A 23655-nucleotide genomic window follows, 5' to 3' on the forward strand; every position below is an offset into this window, starting at 1 on the left:
AATAATTTGTGTTAAGATGCTTTATTATGCATTATAATTTTAATAGTTTATTGTAAATTTTACTAATGCTTATCCTGAATAAATAATTCTGTTGTTAGATCTCCTGAGTAGGAGGCAAGAGGTTTCTTGGTTCTTCAGAAGAACTTTAGGCCAGCAAAAGGATCAGAAAACCTTTTCTGCTTTCAGTTTGGAGATGCATTTACTAGGATTTTGATCAAAACGATTAATATTGATGAAGCAAATCCTAAGGACTGCCCCCCCTTCCCTTATTTTTTCTGTCTTAGGGTAGAACTAGTGATAATATTTATTGTTATTTAATTAAATTTATATCCCAGGCTCAGGGCAGGTTCTAGACAAACTGATCTGCACACAATGCAGATTTACAATTAAAATTAGGAACATATACATCAATTAAAATTAAAACATATAAACAATATAGTGCTGGATATACAATATGCCTCAAAAGATGATGTTAATACTGGCAATGTAGAATCTGTGGTCACTGGGGAGAGGCCATATCAGGTGGATGCCCACTGCCTCAACTAAAGGCCTGGTGAAAGAGCTCTGGTATATTGGTTAGAGAGATTTGGATCTGGGAGACCCACATTTGAACCCCCACTGCACAGTGGAAACTTGCCAACTGACCTTGAGCCAGTCACTGTCTTGGAGCCTAGCATACCCCACTGGTTTGTTATTATGAGGATTACGTGGTGGATAGTGGTGGATAATGTAAACTCCTTGAAGTCCCTCTTATTTTATTTATTTATTTATTAGATTTGTATCCCACCCTCCCCTTAACAGGCTCAGGGCAGGTTCCAATGATATAAATATAGTACAACAATATCCATACAATACAATTAAAACCATGTTAAAACATATAAAACATACAACTCTTATAAAAAAGCCAATTGCCTCAGTGGCTGATGGTACTGGGAATAAATTTCTCAGAAATCTGTACAATTGAGGATCTCAGACCCAGGCCATAAAATAGGGGTCGACCCAAGGAAGGAGGGGGACGCCCGCTGCCTCAACCAAAAGCCCGGTGGAAGAGCTCCGTCTTGCAGGCCCTGAGGAATTGTAATAAATCCCACAGGGCCCTGACCTCACTTGGGAGCTCATTCCACCAGGCAGGTCGTGGCACGTCAGACATCCCTGGTCGTGGCACGTCAGACATCCCTGGGGCCGGGGACCGCCAAAAATGTTGATTAGTGGACCTCAGTGTTCTATGGGGCTCATATGGGGAGAGGTGGTCTCGAAGGTAGAAGGGTGGTAAACAAATAAATATAAAATAAATGAGCACAATGAGAAAACTAATGACTGTTGGTAATATTCAGAGATATTTGGATCTGGCTGTTAGTGTACTCTTTACTCCTTTAGGGCGCTTCCGCCTCCGAGGATCATGGGCATTGAGTGTGCTGGCCTGGTCTGGGAGGCTGGGGAGAGTTTGGCGATTTGGCTGGTGTAGCAGCTGCCTAACGCACCGGCCAATATCCTGCTGTCCCTGATGGAGGCCGTAGCAGGCTGGGCACTGGAACACCCTAGACTGATTGTCCTGGGTGATTTCAATGTCCATGCTGATGGACATTGCCTCCACTCAGGCAATGGATCTGGTGTCGTCCATGGTGGCACTGGGACTCTCCCAACATGCCTCACAACCAATATCCCATGGTCGGACCACCATGCCCTAGGGACCCGCCTGAATGTGCCACCCTAAGCCTGTTTAGGCGGTGAGCATATTTTGGCTCGCCCGCGGAGCCAGATGGACCCTGTGCGGCTCCAGATGGTCCTGCGGGATCCGATGCCCCCTGGCGGCTCGTTAGATGAGCTTGTGGAGGACTGGAATAGCCAGCTCTCTGCTGCCATCGACGAGATTGCTCCACGGCGCCCTCTATGCCCCCGCTCTAAGCTGGCTCCTTGGTATACCCAGGAGTCACGGCTGATGAAGCGGAAGCTCAGACGGTGGAGTCGAACTTGAGATGAAGCAACAAGAACATCTTATAGAACATTTATGAAAGACTATGAGATGGCTGCCAAAGCTGTAAAGAAAGTGTTCTACGCGGCGGCAATTTTGTCCGCTAGCTCTTGCCCAGATCAATTATTTAGGACAATTCGGTCAATAACAGCTCTGCCACAGGGCAGACCAAATGCTAGGGAATTGGACATTGGCTGTGACGCTTTTGCAAGCTATTTCATGGATAAAGTCTTGGCGCTCTGCGACGACCTCCCCACCACACTTGATACAGTGAGTGAGCTTGAGGCCCATTGCACATCTTTGAATTCGATCCTGGATTGCTTCAGCCCTCTCAGTCTGAAGGAAGTTGACAGTTTACTCGCAGCTGTGCGCCCAACCTCTTGCAGTCTTGACCCGTGCCCCTCCTGGCTTATTAAATCTGGCCATGAGGGGTTTCAAGGTGCCCTAAGGGAGATTATCGCAAGTCCCTCTCTGAGGGGCAATTCCCTGGGGCACTCAAGGAAGCGATGGTCCACCCTCTCTTTAAAAAGCCATCTTTAGACCCTGCTGGCTTGGCTAACTATCGGCCGGTCTCCAATTTGCCCTATCTGGGCAAGTTGATTGAGAGGGCAGTGGCGATACAGCTGCAGGGTTTTCTGGATGACGCTTCCATGTTAGATCCCTTCCAGTCTGTCTTCCGTCCGGGTCATGGGACGGAGACGGTGCTGGTCACTCTGACTGACGACCTCCGGAGGCATCTGGATCGAGGTGGAATGGCAGTACTGTTGTTGTTAGATCTGTCGGCTGTGTTTGACATGGTCAGCCACCAGTTACTAGTCCACCGCCTCACCGACGTGGGGATTAGGGGGCTCGCCTTGCAATGGTTTGCTTCCTTTCTTCAAGGTTGGGGACAGGGTGGTGCTAGGGGAACAGCAGTCCAGGAGGCACCCACTTGAATGTGGTGTGCCTCAGGGGGCTGTGCTGTCCTCGATTTTATTTAACATCTACATGTGCCCCCTTGCCCAGATTGCCCGGATGTATGGGCTGGGATGTCACCAGTATGCAGATGACACCCAGCTCTATCTGATGTTAGGTGGCCAGTTGGACTCCAGACCAAATGTTCTGGATGGTGCTTTGCAGGCCGTGGCTGGGTGGCTCAGACGGAGTTGGCTGAAGCTGAATCCAGTGAAGACAAAGGTCCTGTGCCTGGGTCAGACTCAGGGGTGGGGATCCCACTCCCAACCTTTGGGGGGGCTCACTGGTCCCTGCGCCGGAGGTTCGGAGTTTGGGAGTGCTCCTGGATCCCTCCCTTACCACAGAGGCCCAAATAGCCACCACTGCCAAGTCAGCCTTTTATCATTTGAGGCTGATTGGGCAGTTGGTTTCCTTCCTTGACCGTGCTGACCTGGCTACAGTGATCCACGCGATGGTCACCTCGAGACTAGTCTCCTGTAATGCTCTCCACATAGGGCTGCCTTTGTCGTGGATCTGGAAGCTGCAGCTAGTGTAGAATGCTGCGGCCAGGCTGTTGACGGGTCTCCCTAGATGGGAGCACATCCAGCCTGTGCTGAGGACACTGCACTGGCTGCCAATAGCATACCGAATCCACTTCAAAGTGCTGGTTCTTACCTTTAAAGCCCTGTATGGCCGGGGTCCAACATACCTACGGGACCGCCTTTCCCCATATATACCCCTGAGAGCACTATGGTCTGGGTCTCAAAATCAGTTGACCCTCTCTGTCCCGAGGGAGGCCAGGATAGCTGCTACTAGGGCTGGGGCCTTTTTGGTGGTGGCCCCTACCTGGTGGAAAGAGCTCCCGGAGGAGATCAGGGCCCTGCGTGACCTCTCACACTTCCACAGGGCCTGCAAGATGGAGCTCTTCCGCCAGGCATACAATTAGGTGCCACCGCTGCCGCCCTATTGCACAGCCCTCTAATGTTAACATTGAGCAGCTGACTCAAGAATGAGCAGAATAACATCTAAACACTTTATGTGGAATAACATCAAAGTACTTTGTTGGAAAGCACTTTATTCGTTTGATTTTTAAACTGCTGCCAGTATTCTGATATTTTGTAATGTACTATTTTAAATGCTGTGTTTTAATAGTATTATTTATGTTTTTATTTTGTACTGTTGAGTTTATTGTTGGAAGCCACACTGAGCCTGCTTTGCAGGGAGGGCAGGGTATAAATTTGACTATAAAAAAAATAAAAAATAAAATAAACATTATGATCTGACTTACAGTTGAAGAAGGCCAGAGGGAAGGGGTGAGTAAGGAGAGTACATGTCAGCAAATGTACAGTACAGGTCACTGATAATGTTAACATCCAGAGACAATAGGTACCCTCCATTCTTGCCACTTAGGGGATTGTTCTTTTAAGTCTGTCTTTTTAAAGTGTTGTTTACATGAGTTGCTGACTTGAGGGGACATCGATGATTTGACTGTATAGAAGCAAGCTATTTGCTGTGATCTGAAAAAACACAGGAAACCTTGGGGGGGGGGGGGAAGCAACAGCCACCACAAGTGGTGCTGTGTGCAAAGGAACAGAAAAATTGATGCAGTTAAGAAGCCAAGCTGCCCCTGACCTGGACAGCCCAGGCAAGCCCGATCTCATCAGATCTCGGAAGCTAAGCAGGGTTGAACTCTGGGAAGTACTTGGATGGGAGACCTCCTTGGAATACCAGCAGTGGGGAGGCAGAGGCAGGCTTTATTCAGCTACCTCTCTGAATATCCTCCAGGCCCCCAGTAAGGGTCAGTCACCAGAGGTCGCCATGACTTCCAGGTGCATGTGCGTGCACTCTCACACACACACACACACACATATAAAAAGAAGCCAAGCTGCATCAAAAAGTTGGTATGGAAAAGCCCTAATAGTAGTATTTTTTCCTCACCTCTTCTTTCTGAAGGGAAGAATGTAGACTATGTGAAGACATGCCAGCTCTGAAGAGTTTCTCTTATTTCCTGTATTGTGTCTTGTGGTTGGACTTTAAATAGTAGGAGGCCACTTTGGAAGCCAGTCTTAGTTGAAAAATAGAGTATAAATATAATGAATGAATAAATAATAAAATAATGTACTTATATGGTCATTTTTGTTTAATTGGTTCTAGGTTTAAATCAGTAATTCTCTGAATTCATAGGATGTATATTTAACACATTTCTTTAATATCCTTTTTTCTGGTTCTTTACAGTTCAAGTATTGCTCATTTCTGGCTCTCAGAATTTATCAGAAGTATTTGAATTTAACAACTGCTCTTTACTGAAAACGTAAGATGTATTTACCAATGTGTTTTGTGTGGGTTTATGAAGAGGGATGTAGCACTGTAAAGCTTCCTCAGTGTGGTGCATGTTGTGAGTTTAACTATCTGCTGTTATCACAGAGGTTTGTAGCCATATGTCAAAAGGTACTGACTGGTTAGGGCAAAACAAAACACACAAGAGACTGGGGAGTGAATCTTCATTGCCCAGGGTAATGAGCCACCACCAGCTCCGCTGGCCAGCTGAGAGACTGAGGGACCAGGTCTCTTGCCCTACCAGGTGTTAATCAAGAAGTCAGCTCTGCAAGCTTGGACACTTGCAAGTTAAGTTCCAAAAACAATTATTTCAGTAGCTGTAGCCCAAAGTAGGCCAGGGTACTGGGTTTATACTGAAGCCCCCAAACACAGAATTATGATTAATGAGGTTTATTAAAAGAAATGTCCAAAAGTATTTGAATATAGGAGCTGTGCAAAAATAATAAAATCTAAATAACTAATCTAAGATACTAGACAGGCTTTCTGGCAGGGCCGTAGCTAGGACCTTTCTAGTGAGGAGGCCCTGGGGAAAGTGGGGAGGCTGGTATGTGCATGCGCGCGCGCGCCACAAACAGCCCGGCTCCTTGTGGAGCTCGCGGGGGGCATGATCCGCCCCCCCTGCAGGCGCAACTTAGGCAGGTCCATGGGGGCTAAAAGGGTTTGCCAACCTCCAGGTGGGGGCCTGAAGTTTCCCCGGCATTACAAACGACCTGCAGCAGACAGAGATCGGCTTCCCTGCAGAAAAGGGGGCTGCACTGCAGGGAGGACTCCACGGCCCCGGTTCCCATCTGAGGTCCCTCCCCGGCCCCAACCCGGGCATTGCCCAGAATCTCTCCCCCCCAATGTCCAGCAATTTGCCGAGAGTTGGCAACCCCGGCAGAGACTGATCCCCTCCCCCCCATCTCAGCGCTTCTCCTCCGACGCCTTACTTAAAAGGGGCCCTTCCCAGGGTCCGGCTGCGCGGCTCCCCCCCTCCTGCTGCGGCTTCTCTGCAACCTTCCCAGCCATGCAAACACAACCTCCTCCTCTCCCCCCCTCCCCAGGAAAGGCGCCTCTCCTCTTTCCCACCCCCCTCCTCGCACGGCCTCTCTAGCAAATGGGTCCGCCGCGGCTTTAACCCTTCCAGCGCTGCAGAGCAATGACAAAGCCCTCCCGCCTTCTCCTTGAGGGGCCTCTGCAAAGCCTTCTCTGCTCCGCAGGAATTTTTATTTCATTTTTTGTCGCTCTTATTGTTGTTGCGGCGGCAGCAGCAGACCCCCTCGCTCCCTCCCAGGGAACAAGTTGCCGGGCTGGTGACCTGGGGAGGAGAGGAGGATATCGCTGCAGCCAACTCTTGGGTAAGGGGAGAATGCTGACCGCGGCCAGAGATTTGCGGGGGTTGCTTGCAGCTGCTGCAGCCCTCCCCAGATCTCCCCCTTCTTTCCGGTCAGTTGTGTGTATTCAGTGCAAGGCAAGTCGCTTCCGATTGAATATCCAAAACGTCCTGCACTTTTTCCTTAAAATCTACGGGGATTGCAATGCAAACAATGCTCCCTCTAAGCTGCGGAGTCTTGTGGGCAAATATTCTACTTTGTGAGCTGGTGGCATTAAAGTTGTGAGCGAGCAATCTGGCTACGGCATACATTCGTTTGCTCTGGAGCCCTCCTTCCTGAGAGAAGACAACACGTGTGAGCTGGAGGCTAAAAAACTATGAGCTCGCTCTCACAGGGAACGCTGATTGCAAAGGCTTCACTTCTCCCGGATCGTGCCCGAAGACCAGAAGCAGACCCAGTCCTATAGTTCCCCCATGCATGCACCGCACACAGCTCCGCATGCCGTTCACTTGCAGCAGCCACTGAACACGCGTCTCTTCCATCCAGACCTGCGCGCACACACGTAAACAGTGCTGGGGGGGTAGTAGTCAAACGAGGGAAGCCCTTTCCGTGATAACTTCCCCCCAAACCTCCCTTCTGCTCCAGCCTCACGGGAAATGCGATGGCTGTCCCCGCCCCATCTTATGAGTGCTGGGAGGGGTGGATCGTGGAGGAGGGGTGCGGAGCAGCGGAGGCAGGCAGAGCGGAGGAGGTTTACTGCCGTCTGTTTCATGAGTGCTCCGAGAAGGGGGGGAGGGGCGGCGGTGGGGGAAGCAGATCGAGGGGAGGGGGCCCGCAAAATCCGTGGGGGCCCCTGGCCCACAGGGCCCCACGTGGGCTACGGGCCTGGCTGGGTGGGACTGCACAAAGCAGCCAGTCAACCCAGCCAGCGTCTTCTGACCCGGGCTTTGCCTTCTGATTGGTGGCGATATATGCTGAGGAGCAGTTCCATCAGCCATACACTAAGGGAGTGCATTTTAGAATTAGAACTTTGGCACCCACTACTCAAATATAATGGGAGAGATTCTGAATCCAAATTGTACATCTGGCAGATTCAGTATTCCTTTGTATAAAAGCAATAATACAAAGGTGCAGAAGCTTATTTGTTTGATAATAATGTTTCAAAAACAGCCTCAGCTGTTGCTTTTTAAATTGTTCCTGTTTATACTTTGGGATGCCCCAGCCAAAGACATTGGTACAATAAGGTGCCAGAAGGTTTCTGAAAGCAGGGGACATGTAGAAAACCGGTGGAGACATGATCCATTCTTACAGGCAGACCTGTAGCCAGGAATTTCTAAGTCAGGGGGCATTTAATTCCTCAAGAGGCACTGGGGCACTGGCTAATTCAATTAAAAGTAATTTAATTATTGGCTTCTTGGTGCCCTCCACTGGCTGTCAGCTCTGCCTGCCTTGAGCTTGGGCATCTTGTGCCTCCTCCCTGGTGCTCTCCTCCACCCACCCCAGCTGCCGGCCTGCCTGCTCACCTTCCCCCAATGCAGAAAAGATGCTCTGGAGGTTGCTGCCGGGATGAGGGGAAGAGCGAAGGTGGGGAGAGAAAGCACCGGCTTCCCACGGTTTGGAAAGGGAGGAATTGGCTGGCGGCTGTGGGGACTAGGCTGTGAGGGGGCTCAGTCAGACTGCCACTTCCTGGAATGTGGTGGGCTGGGGCACATAAAAACAGTGCCAGCCTGGCTTCTCTCTCTCTCTCTCTCCAGTTCCAAGCCCCCAGGCCGCTCCCCAGCCTTTGAGCCAGGATGCAGTCATGCCGAGTCATGGAGGCGGGGTTGGGGAGCAGGGACTGGCACAGAGAAAGGGGGAAGGCAAGGAGAACTGGCAGCCCCAGCGGCGCAGGGGGAGTTTGTGGCAGCCACCACATCTTGCCAGAGAGTCGGGGGGGGCAAGCTGAAAGAGAGTCAGGGGGCCTTGGCAGGAAGTGGGGGGCAGGCCCCGAAATGCCCCACTGTAGCAACGTGCCTGCTTACAGGGATGCATCAATAAAAACCAAGAGTAAGCAATATGTGAATTTTTAAATCTTTGTTCACACAAAGTGTATGGAAGTTTTTTTTTTGTTTTTTTTTAAATATAGCTTAAAGCTTATCCTACTTCAGGATTAGGGGTTTTTTATATTAAAAATTATGAATGTCAAAGAAGCATGCTTTTGCATTCCAATTAATTACAAGTAGCAGAATTGTTCCACTGCTTTGTTATCCTAAAAGTGAATTATGATACTTCAGCCCAGAGGTCCTGAAATGCTGTTACCCAGATGTGTTAGCAATATATAAACAGGTCAAAAACTGGCTAATTAATAGAAAACAGAGTGAGTATAATTGGGCAATTTTCTCAGTGGAGGGTGATAAGCAGTGGGGTACCGCAGGGATTAGTACTTGGTCCACTGCTTTTTAACTTGTTCATTAATGATTTGGAGTTGGGAGTAAGCAGTGAAGTGGCTAAATTTGCGGATGATACAAAGTTGTTCAGGGTGGTGAAAACCAGTGAGGATTGTGAGGCACTCCAAAGGGATCTGTCAAAGATGGGCGAGTGGGCGTCAACATGACAAATGGGGTTCAATGTGGCCAAGTGCAAGGTGATGAACATTGGAGCCAAAAATCCTAAATATAAATACACGTTGATGGGGTCTGAACTGGCAGAGACTGATCAAGAGAGAGATCTTGGAGTTGTAGTAGATAACTCACTGAAAATGTCGAGACAGTGTGTGACTGCAATAAAGAAGGCCAATGCTATGCTGGGGATTATTAGGAAGGGTATTGTAAACAGATCAGCCAATATCATAATGCCGCTATATAAATCAATGGTGCGACCTCATCTGGAATACTGTGTGCAATTCTGGTCACCACACCTTAAAAAATATATTATAGCTTTGGAAAAAGTGCAGAAAAGGGCAACTCGAATGATAAAAGGGTTGGAACACTTTCCCTATGAGGAAAGGTTAAGGCGCTTAGGGCTCTTTAGCTTGGAGAAACGACGACTGAGGGGTGACATGATTGAGGTTTATAAGATTATGCATGGGAAAGAGCAGGTAGAGAAAGAGGTACTTTTCTCCCTCTCTCACAATACAAGAACTCGTGGGCACTCCATGAAATTGCTGAGCGGCCGGGTTAGAACGGATAAAAGGAAGTACTTCTTCACCGAAAGAGTGATTAACACTTGGAATTCACTGCCACAGGAAGTGGTGGCGGCTACAAGCATGGACGGCTTCAAAAGGGAATTAAATAAGCATATGGAGCAGAGGTCCATCAGTGGCCATTAGCCACAAGGTATAGATAGGGGCTCTGGGGCAAGTGATGCTCTGTCTTCTTGGTGCTTGGGGGGGGGGTCAACAGTGGGAGGGCTTCTAATGTCCTGGCCCCACTGGTGGACCTCCTGATGGCACCTGGTATTTCTGGCCACTGTGTGACACAGAGTGTTGGACTGGATGGGCCTTTGGCCTGATCCAACATTGGCGTCTCTTATGTTCTTATGGCCTCAAAAACTTGCAAAGGCAGAAATTCACTAGTTAGAACACACTCCACAGTGTTCAGTGGCAAAGTTATAACAGTCTACTCCATAAACATAAAGAAATATTAACTGCTAATGGATGTAAGACAGACAGATACAAAGATGCGGCAAGACAAAGATAAAACATAAATAATGATATTTTTCTTTTCCTAGTGAGTTCATAAACCAGAATCTTTCTCCCTGTTTCACACATGGCCACCTCCACAAGTTTCACTCCAATTTGAAAACACTGATATTCATTCTAATCACAGAAGACTGTATTGATTACACAAACCTTTACTTATTCTGATTTCGAATTCGGAGACACCTCCTTTTCAGTGGTGGCTCCAGATCTTCTGGCCCTGTGCTGAGAATTGGTGCTGAGATAACGCATGGTGCAATAGCAGTCTTTTCTGCTGGTTTTGGCACAGGCTGGATGACACAGCCTGTCTTGGGCAGCATCCGCAATGCGTACGCATGGTCCTCATCTGCAGGATTGTTAAGGTTTGGATCTTGCTTGTTTCCCCCAAACAGGGGCTCTTCCCCAGTCTTCTTACCAGAGTCTCCTTCTCTGTGGCAGTTTGATGTGCAGTTGTTCTCCTTCACAGATTCCAGCTCACTCACTGGCAGTTCCTCTGGCAGTTGAGATTTCTTCGGATCTTGGGGCTGCTCTGAGACCTCTGGGCCTTTTGTGCCATTCACAATGACATTGCAAACTGCAGCTACACTGTTTTCTGATGTGCCAGAGACCAGTGCAGTGGGACCACAGTGAGCTGAGTCACTATAAGGTAAAGTTTTTGTTTCAGTGGGGCTGCAATTGTCCCTGCAGTCACTGCAGTTCCTTTTATCTGAGCTACCAAAAGCCAGATTTACAACACTGCTAGCTTCATGTTCAACTTTGACTTGAGCATGTAAAGCCCTGTGGATAACATTGTGTAGTCTAGACCTGTGACCTACAGTTAAGTCTATCACACCATCCTGTGGTCCCTGTAGCACTGTAGGAAAACCAAACTTGTTGTTCACTGGACTACTAGATCTTACAGTCAAATCAACAACTTCATTTTTACTGTGCTCCTGATGCACTTGTGTTTGATTTAAGGACTGGCTTGAACAACTTGGTGTTGAATCAGAGGACTTGGAAGGCCCTTGTTTTGAATCTCTGGGGGACACAGAGTTATTTGTTGGCTTTGCCCCAGTTGCATCACTAGATGTACTTGGAATTAGACTTTCCCCATTGCTGGAGAAGCCATTTGGGGGCTTGGAATCATTGATGTGAGGAATAGGAATTGGAATTGGGATAGGAACTGGTAAAGGAACAATGACAGGGTATGGCACTAACAGGGTTGGAGGTGGCACCAATGGGGCAAGAGATGGCAAGCCAAAGTTCATCATCTGTGGCATGGGCATAGGACCATTTGGCATCATGCTTACAGGAGGGAAGGGTAAACTGGGCAAAGGTACTCCTGGAGGCGGAGGCGGTAGTAAACCTGGGGGATTTCCAGGCATGGTTGGTGTTGTTGGAGGGTGAATATGAGGTGATAGCATTGGCCTGTGCATAGGACTTGAGGTTGGGCCCATATTTCTGGGACCACCTGGTGGTGGACCAATTCCAGGAATCATTGGGTTGGACAGAGGGCTGTTGGGATTTGAGGCATGATGAGGCCCTCGAATAAACGGCGGACGAATTTGCTGCATAATTTGCTGTTCCATGAATATGGGCAGTGGAACTGGCCCACGGTTTGTCATCACCATGGGAGGACTTCGAGGTGGGACACCAATTGGAGGCACAATGCTAGCAGGTGGCTGAACAGAAATTGGCGGCATATTTGGATTCTCATTGATGGGAATAGGTTTGGGAACAGGCGTTGGGATTTTAGTGACAGAGCAGTTGGCAGTGTCAGGCGGAGAGGCAGTGGTAGATGCTGATGGTCCAGGACCTTGAATTTGGCCAGCTGCAGACACTGGGGATGGGGCCTTTCTCCGAGCATCTGCTAGCGGTATATTCCAAGAATCTGGAGTCAGCAGCTGCACCCCAGTGCCTTCTGCTTTATTTTCGACTGGAGGATGTAATGTGCTGCAGAGTCCAGCTGGAAGATTGGCCTGTGTCTCTTTGTAGAAAATGTCCATTTTGTACTGATTGAGACATTTTGCACTGCAGAACTGAAGCCTTCGTTCCCCGTCCCCAAAATCCAGATACTCTTTTGTGTGTCTTATGTGCTTACACCAGTCACATACCTACAACACAGTAACAAAATCAGATAAGAAAAAAGTGATCTTTGTATTGTCATTTGCATCAAAATTCTTTTTACTTTCCATCATTGCTTTCTAAACATCTGAATTATGAATTTCATGGAACTTTGATCTCAAAATACAGTTTGCCTTATATCACATATAAATACACAGTAATAGTCTATTGTTTTATGCCTAAATAAACCTTACATATAAATGCCATCAAAATATTTGACCTACTGTAATCTACATTGCTAAAATAAGTATTGTAAATATGTGTGTGTGGCTAACCCAGGAGGGTCTGAAAGATTCCTGTGATCATAATGGAGCTTCCCCCAGCTTAGAGCTGCAGCAGAAAATTATGCATGCAGCAGGAGCTAAATGACTGCGCTATAAATCAGGAGGTCCCTGGTTTAAATATTGCCTCTGCCATGAATTCAGTATGAGTCCTTAGGCTTAGGTGAGCTGCTCAGTACTCCTTCCTAAAAGGTAACATGGGGATAATAATACTGACTGACTTTTTGGAGTTGTTGCGTTATCACAAGATAATATATGTGAAACTAATTGAAAACCTTAAAGTCCAAAATGAACACTAATTATCTTTATTATAATAGAGCATAGTTACAGAATTAAGACAGCTGAAGCCCTATGATTTCATTAGGCTAAACAGCACTTAACACTCACTTATGACATTGCAGAACTACTTGTTTTAATTAAACTAACAATAGTTACTATGACTGACTTGCTGCAATAACTATGGTCCTTCAAACCAGGATCTGAAGCCAGGGTCTAAAGTTGTTTTATTAATCACAAATAGTCTTAACTATACTTTTGCATGGCATAATCCTGGATAGCTCCCCAGAAGATGCACTCCTGGGAATGGTTGCCAACCTTCAGGTGGGATCTGGAGATCTCCCAGAATTACAATGGATCTCCAGAACATAGTGATCATTTCCTACCTGGAGGTTGCTTTGGAGAACAGCCTCTATGATAAGGTTGCCATATTTTGAAAAGCCAAAAAGAGAACATATTTTCTGACTACTTCAAACAGATGATTACTATGACAAATGTCATTTTAAATACCCGTACTATTTAAACTGATAATTGCTACTAACTGGGAATATTCCTAACCTTCCACCCCCCAAAAGAGGACATTTTCATCAGTTTTTTTAAAAGAGCCCAAATTAAGACTGAAATAAAAAAGAGGACATGTCCTCTACAGAAGAGGACATCTGATAACCCTACTCTATGGCATTATACCACACAGAAGTCCCTCCCCAAATTCTATCATCCCCAGGCTTCCCTCCCAAATCTGCAGGAATTTCCCAGCCCAGAGACAACTGTATACAAATACAGAGAGAAGGTAACAAAAACAGTGCTTGGAAGTGAACCAGAATATGAGCAATCGTCTATAAAAGGAATTCTAGTTTCTCACACTAATCATAATTAAAATGAAACATGGTTTTGCATGCCATCTGAACTGAGCCGGTGTGCTGGATTGTGGCCTTAATGTTACACATTGAACTGGTCACATTGATGCATACTGACAAGTTGTATGTCTATATAGTTCAATAAGATCAAGAAACATTTGGAAAATGACTCCAAAGGTCCAAGAAGAGGGAGTGCCAATCATCTGCAATAAGATTATACACATTTTGACATTTTAGGTTATTTAAATGCAGTAGATAACAGAACTGGAATATTAACTGGTACCCAGAAGAAAAAAAGAACTGCGCATCATTAGCTTTGTCTTCCAAATATGAAGTAGAAAACAGTAATAAAATCGGGTGAATTTCAAGTGTTCTGAAGCTGTGATATTTCAACAAGCTGGAAAGATTTTCCGAGCTGTTTGCCCACTCTTGAGCACTAGTCACTTTAGTATAACTTCTTGGACTGCAACAGTTTATTTAACAATTTTTCAAAAACTAAGGCAAACCCTCTTATTATTACAGGTTTGAAAAATAAAAGGTATTTTCTGTGCTACTATTGGTAAGGTGGAGATGTCACCATTATTTTTTTAAGAAAAGGTAAATAAGGCTGCAGAACTAATCAAGGTTTCCCCAGTTGTAAGCCACTAGGCACTAAAGTTCAAAAAATAGTCATTCCAGGTTACAGAATCCATTACTTCAGAGAAATTATTGTGATTTCATTAACACATTAATTTTGCAACACCAACAGCTCTCACAGATGGCAAAGACATGATCTACAATTCAAATATGACTCTTGTTTGCACAAATGCCTTTCCCTTCATATGGCATTTTAAACAAGAATTAAAATGAGTAATCTTTCTACAGCTATAAACAGATGTCAGAATTTTCAGTGCCTCTTTTTTTTTGACAGATTTTATACAAACCCCCCAAGTTTGTCATCTATTCACTTCTCATAATTTTCTGTAGTTATTTTATTTAGTTATACACTCATTAAATGTATTCCGCTTATGACCATGACCACTGTCCTATGCATACTCTTACTTTTCAAAGTTGAGAATAATTCCTTTGTCTTCAAAAGCCAAGGCATTATTGTGAAATGATAACATTAAATAGGTAATTTAATTTTAATAACCATTGGCCACATAAACAATTCAAAACAACATATGCCGGGCATTTGATTACTCATCTCATTTAACTCACAGCTTTTCTTTTACCAGAAATAGTGATGACACTTTAAACTAGTTTTTTAAAAGTCTGGGCATGATCCAGACAAAATTTAACACTTTTAAGTTATATCATTCAATGGGCATTCATATGCCTTTCACTGAATCATGCCTAATGTTTCACTTCTACTGTACCCTTTTCTTAATAGCTCAATATATAGTTGGTCCTGATTAGGATGTATATCGGAATGTCTGCATAGAATTTATTTTTGGGAATCAGATGGACTGATATCAAATCCTTGCTCAGAAGTCAACATGAACCAGACCCTCAGTGAATGTTGGTCCCTCACTGCCAGCATGGCTGATGGGGATAACAGGGGGTTTTACATATTGTCTGAGACAGCATGGCTCAAGTGAAGGTTTCCCCAGGAAAGCACTCCCACCCTTTCCAGGGAAACTTCCAGTTGTGCACCACAGCACCCAAAAGAAAGCACAGGGGACTCCATGTCAATACATCGTTGAACAAGCACCCAAACATGCAGATATTAATTTCTTTTGAGACAGCTTAATGAAGCTGTGTGATGCACAGACCATATAAAATGGTAAACAAGATGTTGCATCACCAAATAAATCTTCAGGACATTGTGACAGCATGATGGTGTGGCTCATGGAACTAGGCTGTGGCACACGACAGCATGCTGGTTCCACAGCACCAACCAAGTTGTGTAACTACATGGTTCTGAAAGATGAGGCAGGACATGTTGGGCTTAAGAAAACAACAGGCACCAACCATTCTAAAGCTAATATTTTATATTCGTAGTATCCTATGATATATTTTTCATTTATTGTTCTTAACAAATGGTTGTTAAGCTTATAGCTACAAATGTATTTCTTCTTTAATGAGATTACAATATCATAAATACAGCAAATGAAGCTGTTTACATAACCTGTGCAGAATAAATATGGAAGAGTGAACTGCATATTGTTTTCACTAGAATAACAATGCAGCATAGACAGCTGAGTTCTACCAAACCCAAAGCTAGATCATGTATTTTCTAAGTGTCAAACGATACACTATTTTTTTTCTTCGGTCATCCATGCCAGTGGCCATCTCTTCGTCCCCTGGCATTGAATTCTACAGTTTAATTGCTTGTTGAGTAAAAAAGTACTGCCTTTTGTCCATCCTGAATCAATTGCCCAACTTCATTGGGTGCCTCTAAACACTAGTATTATGGGAGATGAAAATTGTTCTCTCTACCCCCTTCCTTCACCCCATGCAAATTTTTATAAACCTCTATCATGTTTAGGGGGCCCATCCCACCTCTGGTCCAGCACTGCTGCCTACCACAGCAGCAAGAGAGAACTGGGGAGAATAAGTAACATTGCAGAAAATCATTGAGTTGGGGGGGGGGCGGGTTAGAGCACTGCAGCAATGTATAATATCACTTCTGGTTACATGACTGGAAGTGACATTGTTGTGTCATGACACTGGCCCCACCATCCAAAGCTCCTGGGCTGGCAACCCAGTGACTCCCCACAATATTCATACCTCTGATGTACTCACTACTGCAATACGATGTCACTTCTTATCAAGGGCTGGGATATGGTTGGAAGTAATCCATGGTGAAGCTAAGCAGGTCTGGATCTGATCAATGCCAAGAAAGAAAATCTTCTAGGAGTACTATATACATTACCTTTGGTTTCATAACAGAAGAAAAACAAGATCAAAGTGTAATAATAAATAATTAAAGGACCATACCTGTAGCCACCAACTATTTTTCTATTTGGATACATAAGACTAGCAAGTCAGGAATCTGCGCAAATGTTTTTGCTGGACTTTTGGGGGGGGGGAAGGATATGGATCTGCCAAAACATATCTGAAGCAAAACTGAGATTCCTGTCATCCTGAGATTCCCTTACTGTACTCTTAATCTGTTTAAAAGGTGTAACTAGAAACACCTTTATTGGGGCAAAGCTGTAACCCACACCTAAATTTACTAGACAAATATTTTAATTTCAAGGTAACTGCTGTGTATGTAATATAATGTATGAAGGTACTGAGCTTGAGTCTGACAAAGGTATTGTAAACCGACCTATCAGAACAAAGGAAGTTCTGGAGGGAAGCAAAATGATTGGTCTTTATGTACTGTATTTGATTGGACCTCAGCTGACATGTGGGCGTGGCTAGCCAAGCCCGGACAGTTTAAAAAGGAGCCTGTTGCTCCATAGTTCTGGTTCTTCTGACTTTGTATTCAAATAAAGCTGTTATCACTGTTCACCTGCTGCCTCGAGTCTCGTATCTAACAATTGGCGACGAAGGTGGGATTATAGAGCAGGTAGGCAGCCCCGCTGAACTGACACCAGGACGGCGGACAACCGAGAAGCCCCTGAGGAACCCAAGATGGAAGAATGAGACCCGGCTGATCAAGCAGCTGCAGCACCTGTGCCAGTGCCGGCACAAAGAGCAGTGATGGCCGTCAACCCACAGTTCGAGGAATTCGAACCCGACCTCGAGGACTGGGATTCCTACCTGGCCAGGTTCGAGTTTCACCTCCAGGCTAACCACATCGAGGGTGAGGACCAGCAGAAGGCGACGTTCCCCAGCTCCTGCGGAAGGGCTGTCTTCGACGTCGCCCGGTCCCTGGTCGCCCCAGCTGAAATCAAAACCGTGACCCTGGCTGAGCTCAAACTGAAACTGTAGGGGCATTTCGCACCACAACCCTCACAGATCAGTAGCCGACACGCATTCTACAAGTGATCCCAGCTCGCAAATGAGACAGTTGCTGAATACGTATTGGCCTTGCGGAAGGCTGCACGCCCGTGCAACTTCACCAACCTCGAGGAAGCGCTCCTCGACCGACTCGTCTGTGGCATGAGGGACGAGAAGCGACAGCAACGATTGTTTGCACAAACGGCTCTCACCTATGCTGTGCCTACTCCGAAGCTGTTACCACTGAGGCCGCTGAGAAAGCAACCCAAGAAGTACGTCAAAACCTGGTCCCAATCCAACAGGGGGCCAACAAAGCCGTACACCACGAATCAACGAGCGAGTCCGATGGTGAGTGTGATGACGTCAACCATTCTCGTACTCTGAAGCCTAGGCGGACCCAAGTGAAAACTGCACCACGGCGAACCTGTGCCGGATGCGACGGAGATAATGAACTGGATCGATGCTGGGCGAAGGACATCGTTTGCCGGTCCTGTGAAAAGTGAGGCCATTTGGCCAGAGTATGCAGGGCCAAGAGGAAGAAGACACCACCATCTCCTTATGAAAACCCCTGGGTTCGAGGCAAGGACAACGCGAGGTCTACAGATTGCCAGCTGACCAACTGCTGTTCCTGCCCTTTGACCATCCGGAGGACCGGATCGCGAGCAAAGAAGAAGATCCACATCACCGTCTTGCTGAATGGCGTACCGTGCGAGATGGAGGTCAACTCGGGATTGTCAGTGACCGTCATCTCGTCTGAAACCTTGCAACGTTTGTTTCCGTGATGGAGCCATTGGCGTTTGCAGCTGAGCACCATCCACCTTTCCAATTTTCAGGGAAGGCGTATCCCTGTGGCCGGCGAAGCCACACTTGAGGTACAATTTAAAGAGTTCAAGGAGTCTCTGAGTCTCCTTGTTGCCGAGGGGCGCCGAGCCAGTCTGTTGGGCTTAGACTGGTTTGAGGCCCTCGGAATTGCTATAAGTGGTATTAACCAAGTCAATGCAAATAAATTGAATTCGCTATATGTGGAATTTGCAGATGTTTTTGATGGTACTCTGGGAATGTATAGGGGGCCACCTGTAACGTTTGACCTAGATCCTGCTGTAGCGCCTATACAGCTTAAATATAGCAAGGTACCGATTTCTCTGAAACCGAGCATAGCGTCCGAGCTGGACAAGCTCGTGTCTCAAGGTGTGCTTGAACCAGTGTCACACTCGAAATGGGAGACCCCTATCGTGAAACCGGTAAAGCCTGACGGGTCTATCTGAATATGTGCTGATTACAAATGCACAATCAACAAGGCTCTGCAGCAGCACTCTTACCCAGTCCCCATAATTAGTCATTAGGGGAGGGTGTCAGCAAGCTGCCAAAGTACTCTGCGTGGTGTACAACCATCCCTGTTTAGGGTTCCCCCCCTCGCATGTTCCTTAGTGATATCCAACTGCGCATACTTGCTGGCATAATGAATCGCACGTTTGCTTGTCTCATGCATTCCTTTCTATGAACGCTAGTGCTGCTTTGAACTATGGTAATTAGCAAGGTCACAGGTGCGGGGAAGAGTCGGCTTCGCTTAGTCTATAATGAATTAGAGTGTGAGAAGAGATTAATTGTTTATCTTTTAGGAACCGTTGATTCTCAGGCTATGGGCGCGAATATGAGAGTCCACCCGTGCGAGCGGGAACCATGTCCATTGGTTATTGCCAGTATGAATCTGTTTTATTATTCTTTGCCCCGACCGTTGTAGTTATTCCAAACAGTGAACTTGTTCCTGCTTCATCATGGCTTCAATAAAATAATACTTTGCTACAAACGTTTATTCGATTGACAGCTGTGGGGATCGGACAGAGGGGAAAGTCTTCGCCAAACTAGATCTGGCTCAGGCATATAAACAGCTGCCAGTAGACCCCTAGGCCGCCATGGCACAAACCATTGTAATGCACAGGGGTGTGTTCAAGGTAAATTGTTTGCAGTTTGGCGTAAACGTGGCCCCAGGCATATTCCAAGGCCTAATGGAGGGTTTGTTAAGGGGCGGTCCCCTATTTTGACGACGTGTTGATTGCCGGCCGGTCTGAGGACGAAGTGGCAGACCACCTCAGGTCCATTTTACGTCGACTCCAAGAGGCTGGGTTGAAGGTAAAGAGGGCCAAGTGTCATCTGGGAGTACCCAGCATAGAATTCTTGGGGTTCCAAATTGACGCTAATGGTGTCCACCCTACTGAAGGAAAGGTACGGGCAATCCAAAACGCCCTGAGACCTACCTCTAAGAAGGAACTGCAATCCTTCTTAGGGATATTGAATTTTTATCATGTTTTCCTGCCACATTAAGCTTCAATAGCTGAACCATTGCATCGCCTCCTCAACAAGGGGGCGAAGTGGGAGTGGGGCTCTCAGCACGACTAAGCTTTTACCACCATTAAATCATTGTTATCATCCGATGTGGTTCTTACCCACTATGATGAGGCCAAGCAACTGGTTTTGGCGGCAGACGCATCTCCGTATGGGGTGGGGGCAGTGTTGAGCCATGTACTGGCTAATGGCAGGAAGGCACCAATTGCCTACTACTCTTGGACACTCACCCCAGCCGAGAGGAACTATGCACAAATTGACAAGGAGGGGTTGGCGCCATGACTTTTTGTATGGCAGACAGTGCGTTATGGCCACGGACCACAAGCCTTTCCTTGGAATCTTTGCATCTGACCACCAGATGCCCAACATCTTATCTGCGCAGATGTTGCGCTGGACGGTGTTTTTGTCAGCGTACGATTATGTCCTCGAACACTGGCCTGGAAAAAACATGGGGCATGCCGATGCCTCAGCCGCTGTCCCCTACAAGAACTGGCCATTGACCCTGCACCAGCTTACGAGGTGATGGCTCTCGAGGAACTGGCTAAACCTCTGGTGCATGCGTCGGACATTGCAACCGCCTCCGCCCGGGACCCCACCATCACCAGAGCTCTTAACTGGGTGTGGAGGGGGTGGCCAGTGGGGTGCGTCGATGACTGTTTTAAGCCGTTTGCATCACAACAAAATTAATTATCCGTGCACCGGGGATGTTTACTCTGGGGTAAACAGGGTGGTGGTTCCCCCCAAGCTAAGGGAACAAGTATTAGAGGCTCTGCACGAATGCCACCCCGGCATCGTGCGTATGAAGGGACTGGCCAGAGGGTATTTCTGGTGGCCAAAGATCAATGCGGACATAGAGTCCTGGGTCCAGAAATGCCCTGAATGCCAACTGTCTCGGCCTGATCCCCCACAGGCATCGGTAACGCAGTGGGAGAAATGCCACCGCCCATGGTCAAGGGTCCATGTAGGTTTTGCAGGCCCTTTTCAGGGACAGATCTTTTTAATTATTGTAGACGCTTATTCAAAGTGGCTCAAGGTTGTCCCCACAGCAAAAATGACAGCATTAACGGTCATTAATGTATTGCATAAACTGTTGTCAACACACGGGTTGCCAGACACTCTGGTGTCTGACAACGGGACATGCTTCACAGCCGTTGAATTAAAAGACTTTTTGGCGGCAAACCTCATTGCACATAGCACGTCTGCACCATTCCACCCGGCAACCAACGGGCAAGCCGAAAGAATGGTGTGGACCACTAAGGAGACTTTGGGCCGCTTGGTGCAGGGAAACTGGGGCCAGAAGGTGGCATCTTTCCTGCTGCACCAACATGTCACGCCGCACTCCATGATGGGGTGGAGTCCGGCGGAGCTGCTAATGGGCCGGCGCCTAATGACATTGTTAGACTGTATGCACCCAGACTTAACATCTGCCAGGCCACCGAACAGTGAGTCCACTGACCAACCCCGGGTGTTTGTTGAAGGGGAGAGTGTGTATGCTAGGAACTATGGTAGCGGACACAAGTGGTTACCAGGCACAGTAACCCATGTCCTCGGGTCCCGCCATTATACTGTGGAGGTAAATGAAGGTAGAGTGAAGAAGCGCCATGTGGATCAGTTGCGCAAGCAGTGGGTTGACTCAGTCCCTGATTCCCTTCCCTAGGTGGCCGATGTACCTGACTCGGACAGTCAGGTAGAGTCTTCAGACTCCAAACGGGCTGAGGGCTTCCAAGCACTGGAACCCTCAGGCATATTTGAGGGCGAGCGGAGCCATGACTATGTGTATCGGCCACGGACACTCAGTCCCTTAAGGAATCAAACCGAGCCCACTCACAGGGAGCCCGAAGCTCTTCCTCCTACCCCACCAATGGTAAATATCAGACAATCCCAACGGGTCAAGCAGCGTCCTGCTTACTTGAAAGATTATGACTGCTCCAGGGTTGTCTCGTCTTAGGGGGGAGGATTGTTGTGTATGTAATATAATGTATGAAGGTATTGAACTTGAGTTTGACAAAGGTATTGTAAACCGACCTATCAGAACAAAGGAAGTTCTGGAGGGAAGCAAAATGATTGATCTTTATGTACTGTATTTGATTGGACCTTAGCTAACATGTGAGCATGGCTTGCCAAGCCCGGACAGTTTAAAAAGGAGCCTGTTGCTCCATAGTTTGTCTCGTTCTGGTTCTTCTGATTTCATGTTCGAATAAAGTTGTTATCACTGTTCACCACTGCCTCGAGTCTCGTATGATCTAACAGTAACATGGCTCCATTGCTATGGTTCCAGACACGGAGACCAGCACTTGACATCTTTTCTAAAAATCTGATTTTATATGCTATCAGTTGAAAGGTTTATTGAAATGTTTCAGAGCTGTATTGATTTGCTTTTCTCCAATGTCAACCACTCATGTCAACTTAAACTAAGTAAATATTTTTTCTTCTCCTGAACAAAAATGTCAAGAATTCTCTCATGATTTCTTGAATTTTTAATAATTCATTAAGTTCAAAAAATTGCTTACGTTGATCTACCTCACTCACATATTGATCGCAGACTATTCAGTATATTTTATCACTGGATCAAATTAATTATGGATATTGAGGGTAACAGCAATAAATCAGTTTCTGTGAACATCCCTGATGAGCCAAACATCTAGTAATTATCCAATTGATTTTATTCAACACTCCAATGTCGTACATAAGTAGTGCTCTCCCCCCCCCACCTTCCATATATGTCATGGATGGATGCAGCAAACAATCCTTCACAGGGAGTAAAAAGTACTGGAGTAGAAATAATGTCACTTAAGAATTAATGAATCAAAGCTGTCTTACAGGATTGATCATTTAGGATGAAGTCAATGAATTTATGATACAAATGGCCATATACCAGAGGTAATAAAATGGAGCAAAATCATTCATTTTACTTTTAACGAAAAATAATTAGTTTTCTCCTAAGAGCTCATTCTGATTACTTAAGATGTGACAGATAACCCATATGTATGTATATATCTTTCAGTACAAAAAAGCAACATTTTTTTCTAACCATGAAATATGTAGCATGTGACATATTTTAACAAATGATTTGCATGCTAAGTATATTCTTTGGGTTATCAGTGGGCTTTCCCCCCCTGCAAGAGGCATAACATTTTTGTAACCTTCCCTGGCATTACCTTTTCCATTCTTTGTGGACAAATGGCTAGGCATAATAATTCTGGATACATAAACTGCACCACATATATGATTCCCCTGTTTAGAATGTTGGGTTTTGCTCATTTCAGTCAACATAGCCTTCAGACATTGTAGTGAGATTAGATCAGAAGTAAAAGTTCCTATGTCTACCAAGTCAAATGGGTATTTTTCCATTGCTAAATAAAGCCCTGACCTGGATCACCCAAGCTCATCAGATCTCAGACACTAAGCAGGGTCAGCCCTGGTTAGTACTTGGATGTAGGGTTGACAGGTTTCTTCATTGCTCCAGCAGGGGGATTTGAGGGGTATTCCGGGGGGGTGGGTAGGCTCCCAAGACCCACCCCCAAGCCGTGGCCACCCCTTTCCCTTCCCTCCTGCAGAGATTTAAAGGGCGTCAGCTGGTTGGTAAGGAGCATGTGGCCCACTGGTCAGCTGTAGGGCCCTTTAAATTTGTCGGCAGGGAGGGAGAGGGGCTGTTGCTGGCCGCAGCTCTGCTTCCAAAAAGACCCTTTAA

General features: G+C 46.4%; 1 protein-coding gene across 1 annotated transcript; it reads right to left on the minus strand.

Moving 5' to 3' along the window:
- Positions 1 to 10386: 10386 nt before the first annotated feature.
- SOBP (sine oculis binding protein homolog) lies at positions 10387 to 17618 on the minus strand. Its single transcript, XM_015420947.1, has 2 exons — positions 17442 to 17618; positions 10387 to 12324 (listed from the first exon to the last, which is right to left on the minus strand). The coding sequence occupies exons 1-2, from the start codon at positions 17616 to 17618 to the stop codon at positions 10387 to 10389; spliced, it is 2115 nt and encodes a 704-aa protein (XP_015276433.1).
- Between the last annotated feature and the right edge of the window lie 6037 nt (positions 17619 to 23655).

The sequence above is a fragment of the Gekko japonicus genome, unplaced genomic scaffold, assembly GCF_001447785.1.
Source record: "Gekko japonicus isolate JY-2015 unplaced genomic scaffold, Gekko_japonicus_V1.1 scaffold594, whole genome shotgun sequence".
NCBI lineage: Eukaryota > Metazoa > Chordata > Lepidosauria > Squamata > Gekkonidae > Gekko > Gekko japonicus.

Excerpts from the sequence above, each read along its gene's own strand:
- SOBP (XM_015420947.1), bottom strand. The coding sequence starts at position 17,618 with ATGCCCCTACAGTTTCAGTTTGAGCTCAGCCAGGGTCACGGTTTTGAT. Across the intron at positions 12,325-17,441 it reads TGAAACTCGAACCTGGCCAG|GTATGTGACTGGTGTAAGCA; the intron begins GTAGGAATCCCA and ends ACTGTGTTGTAG.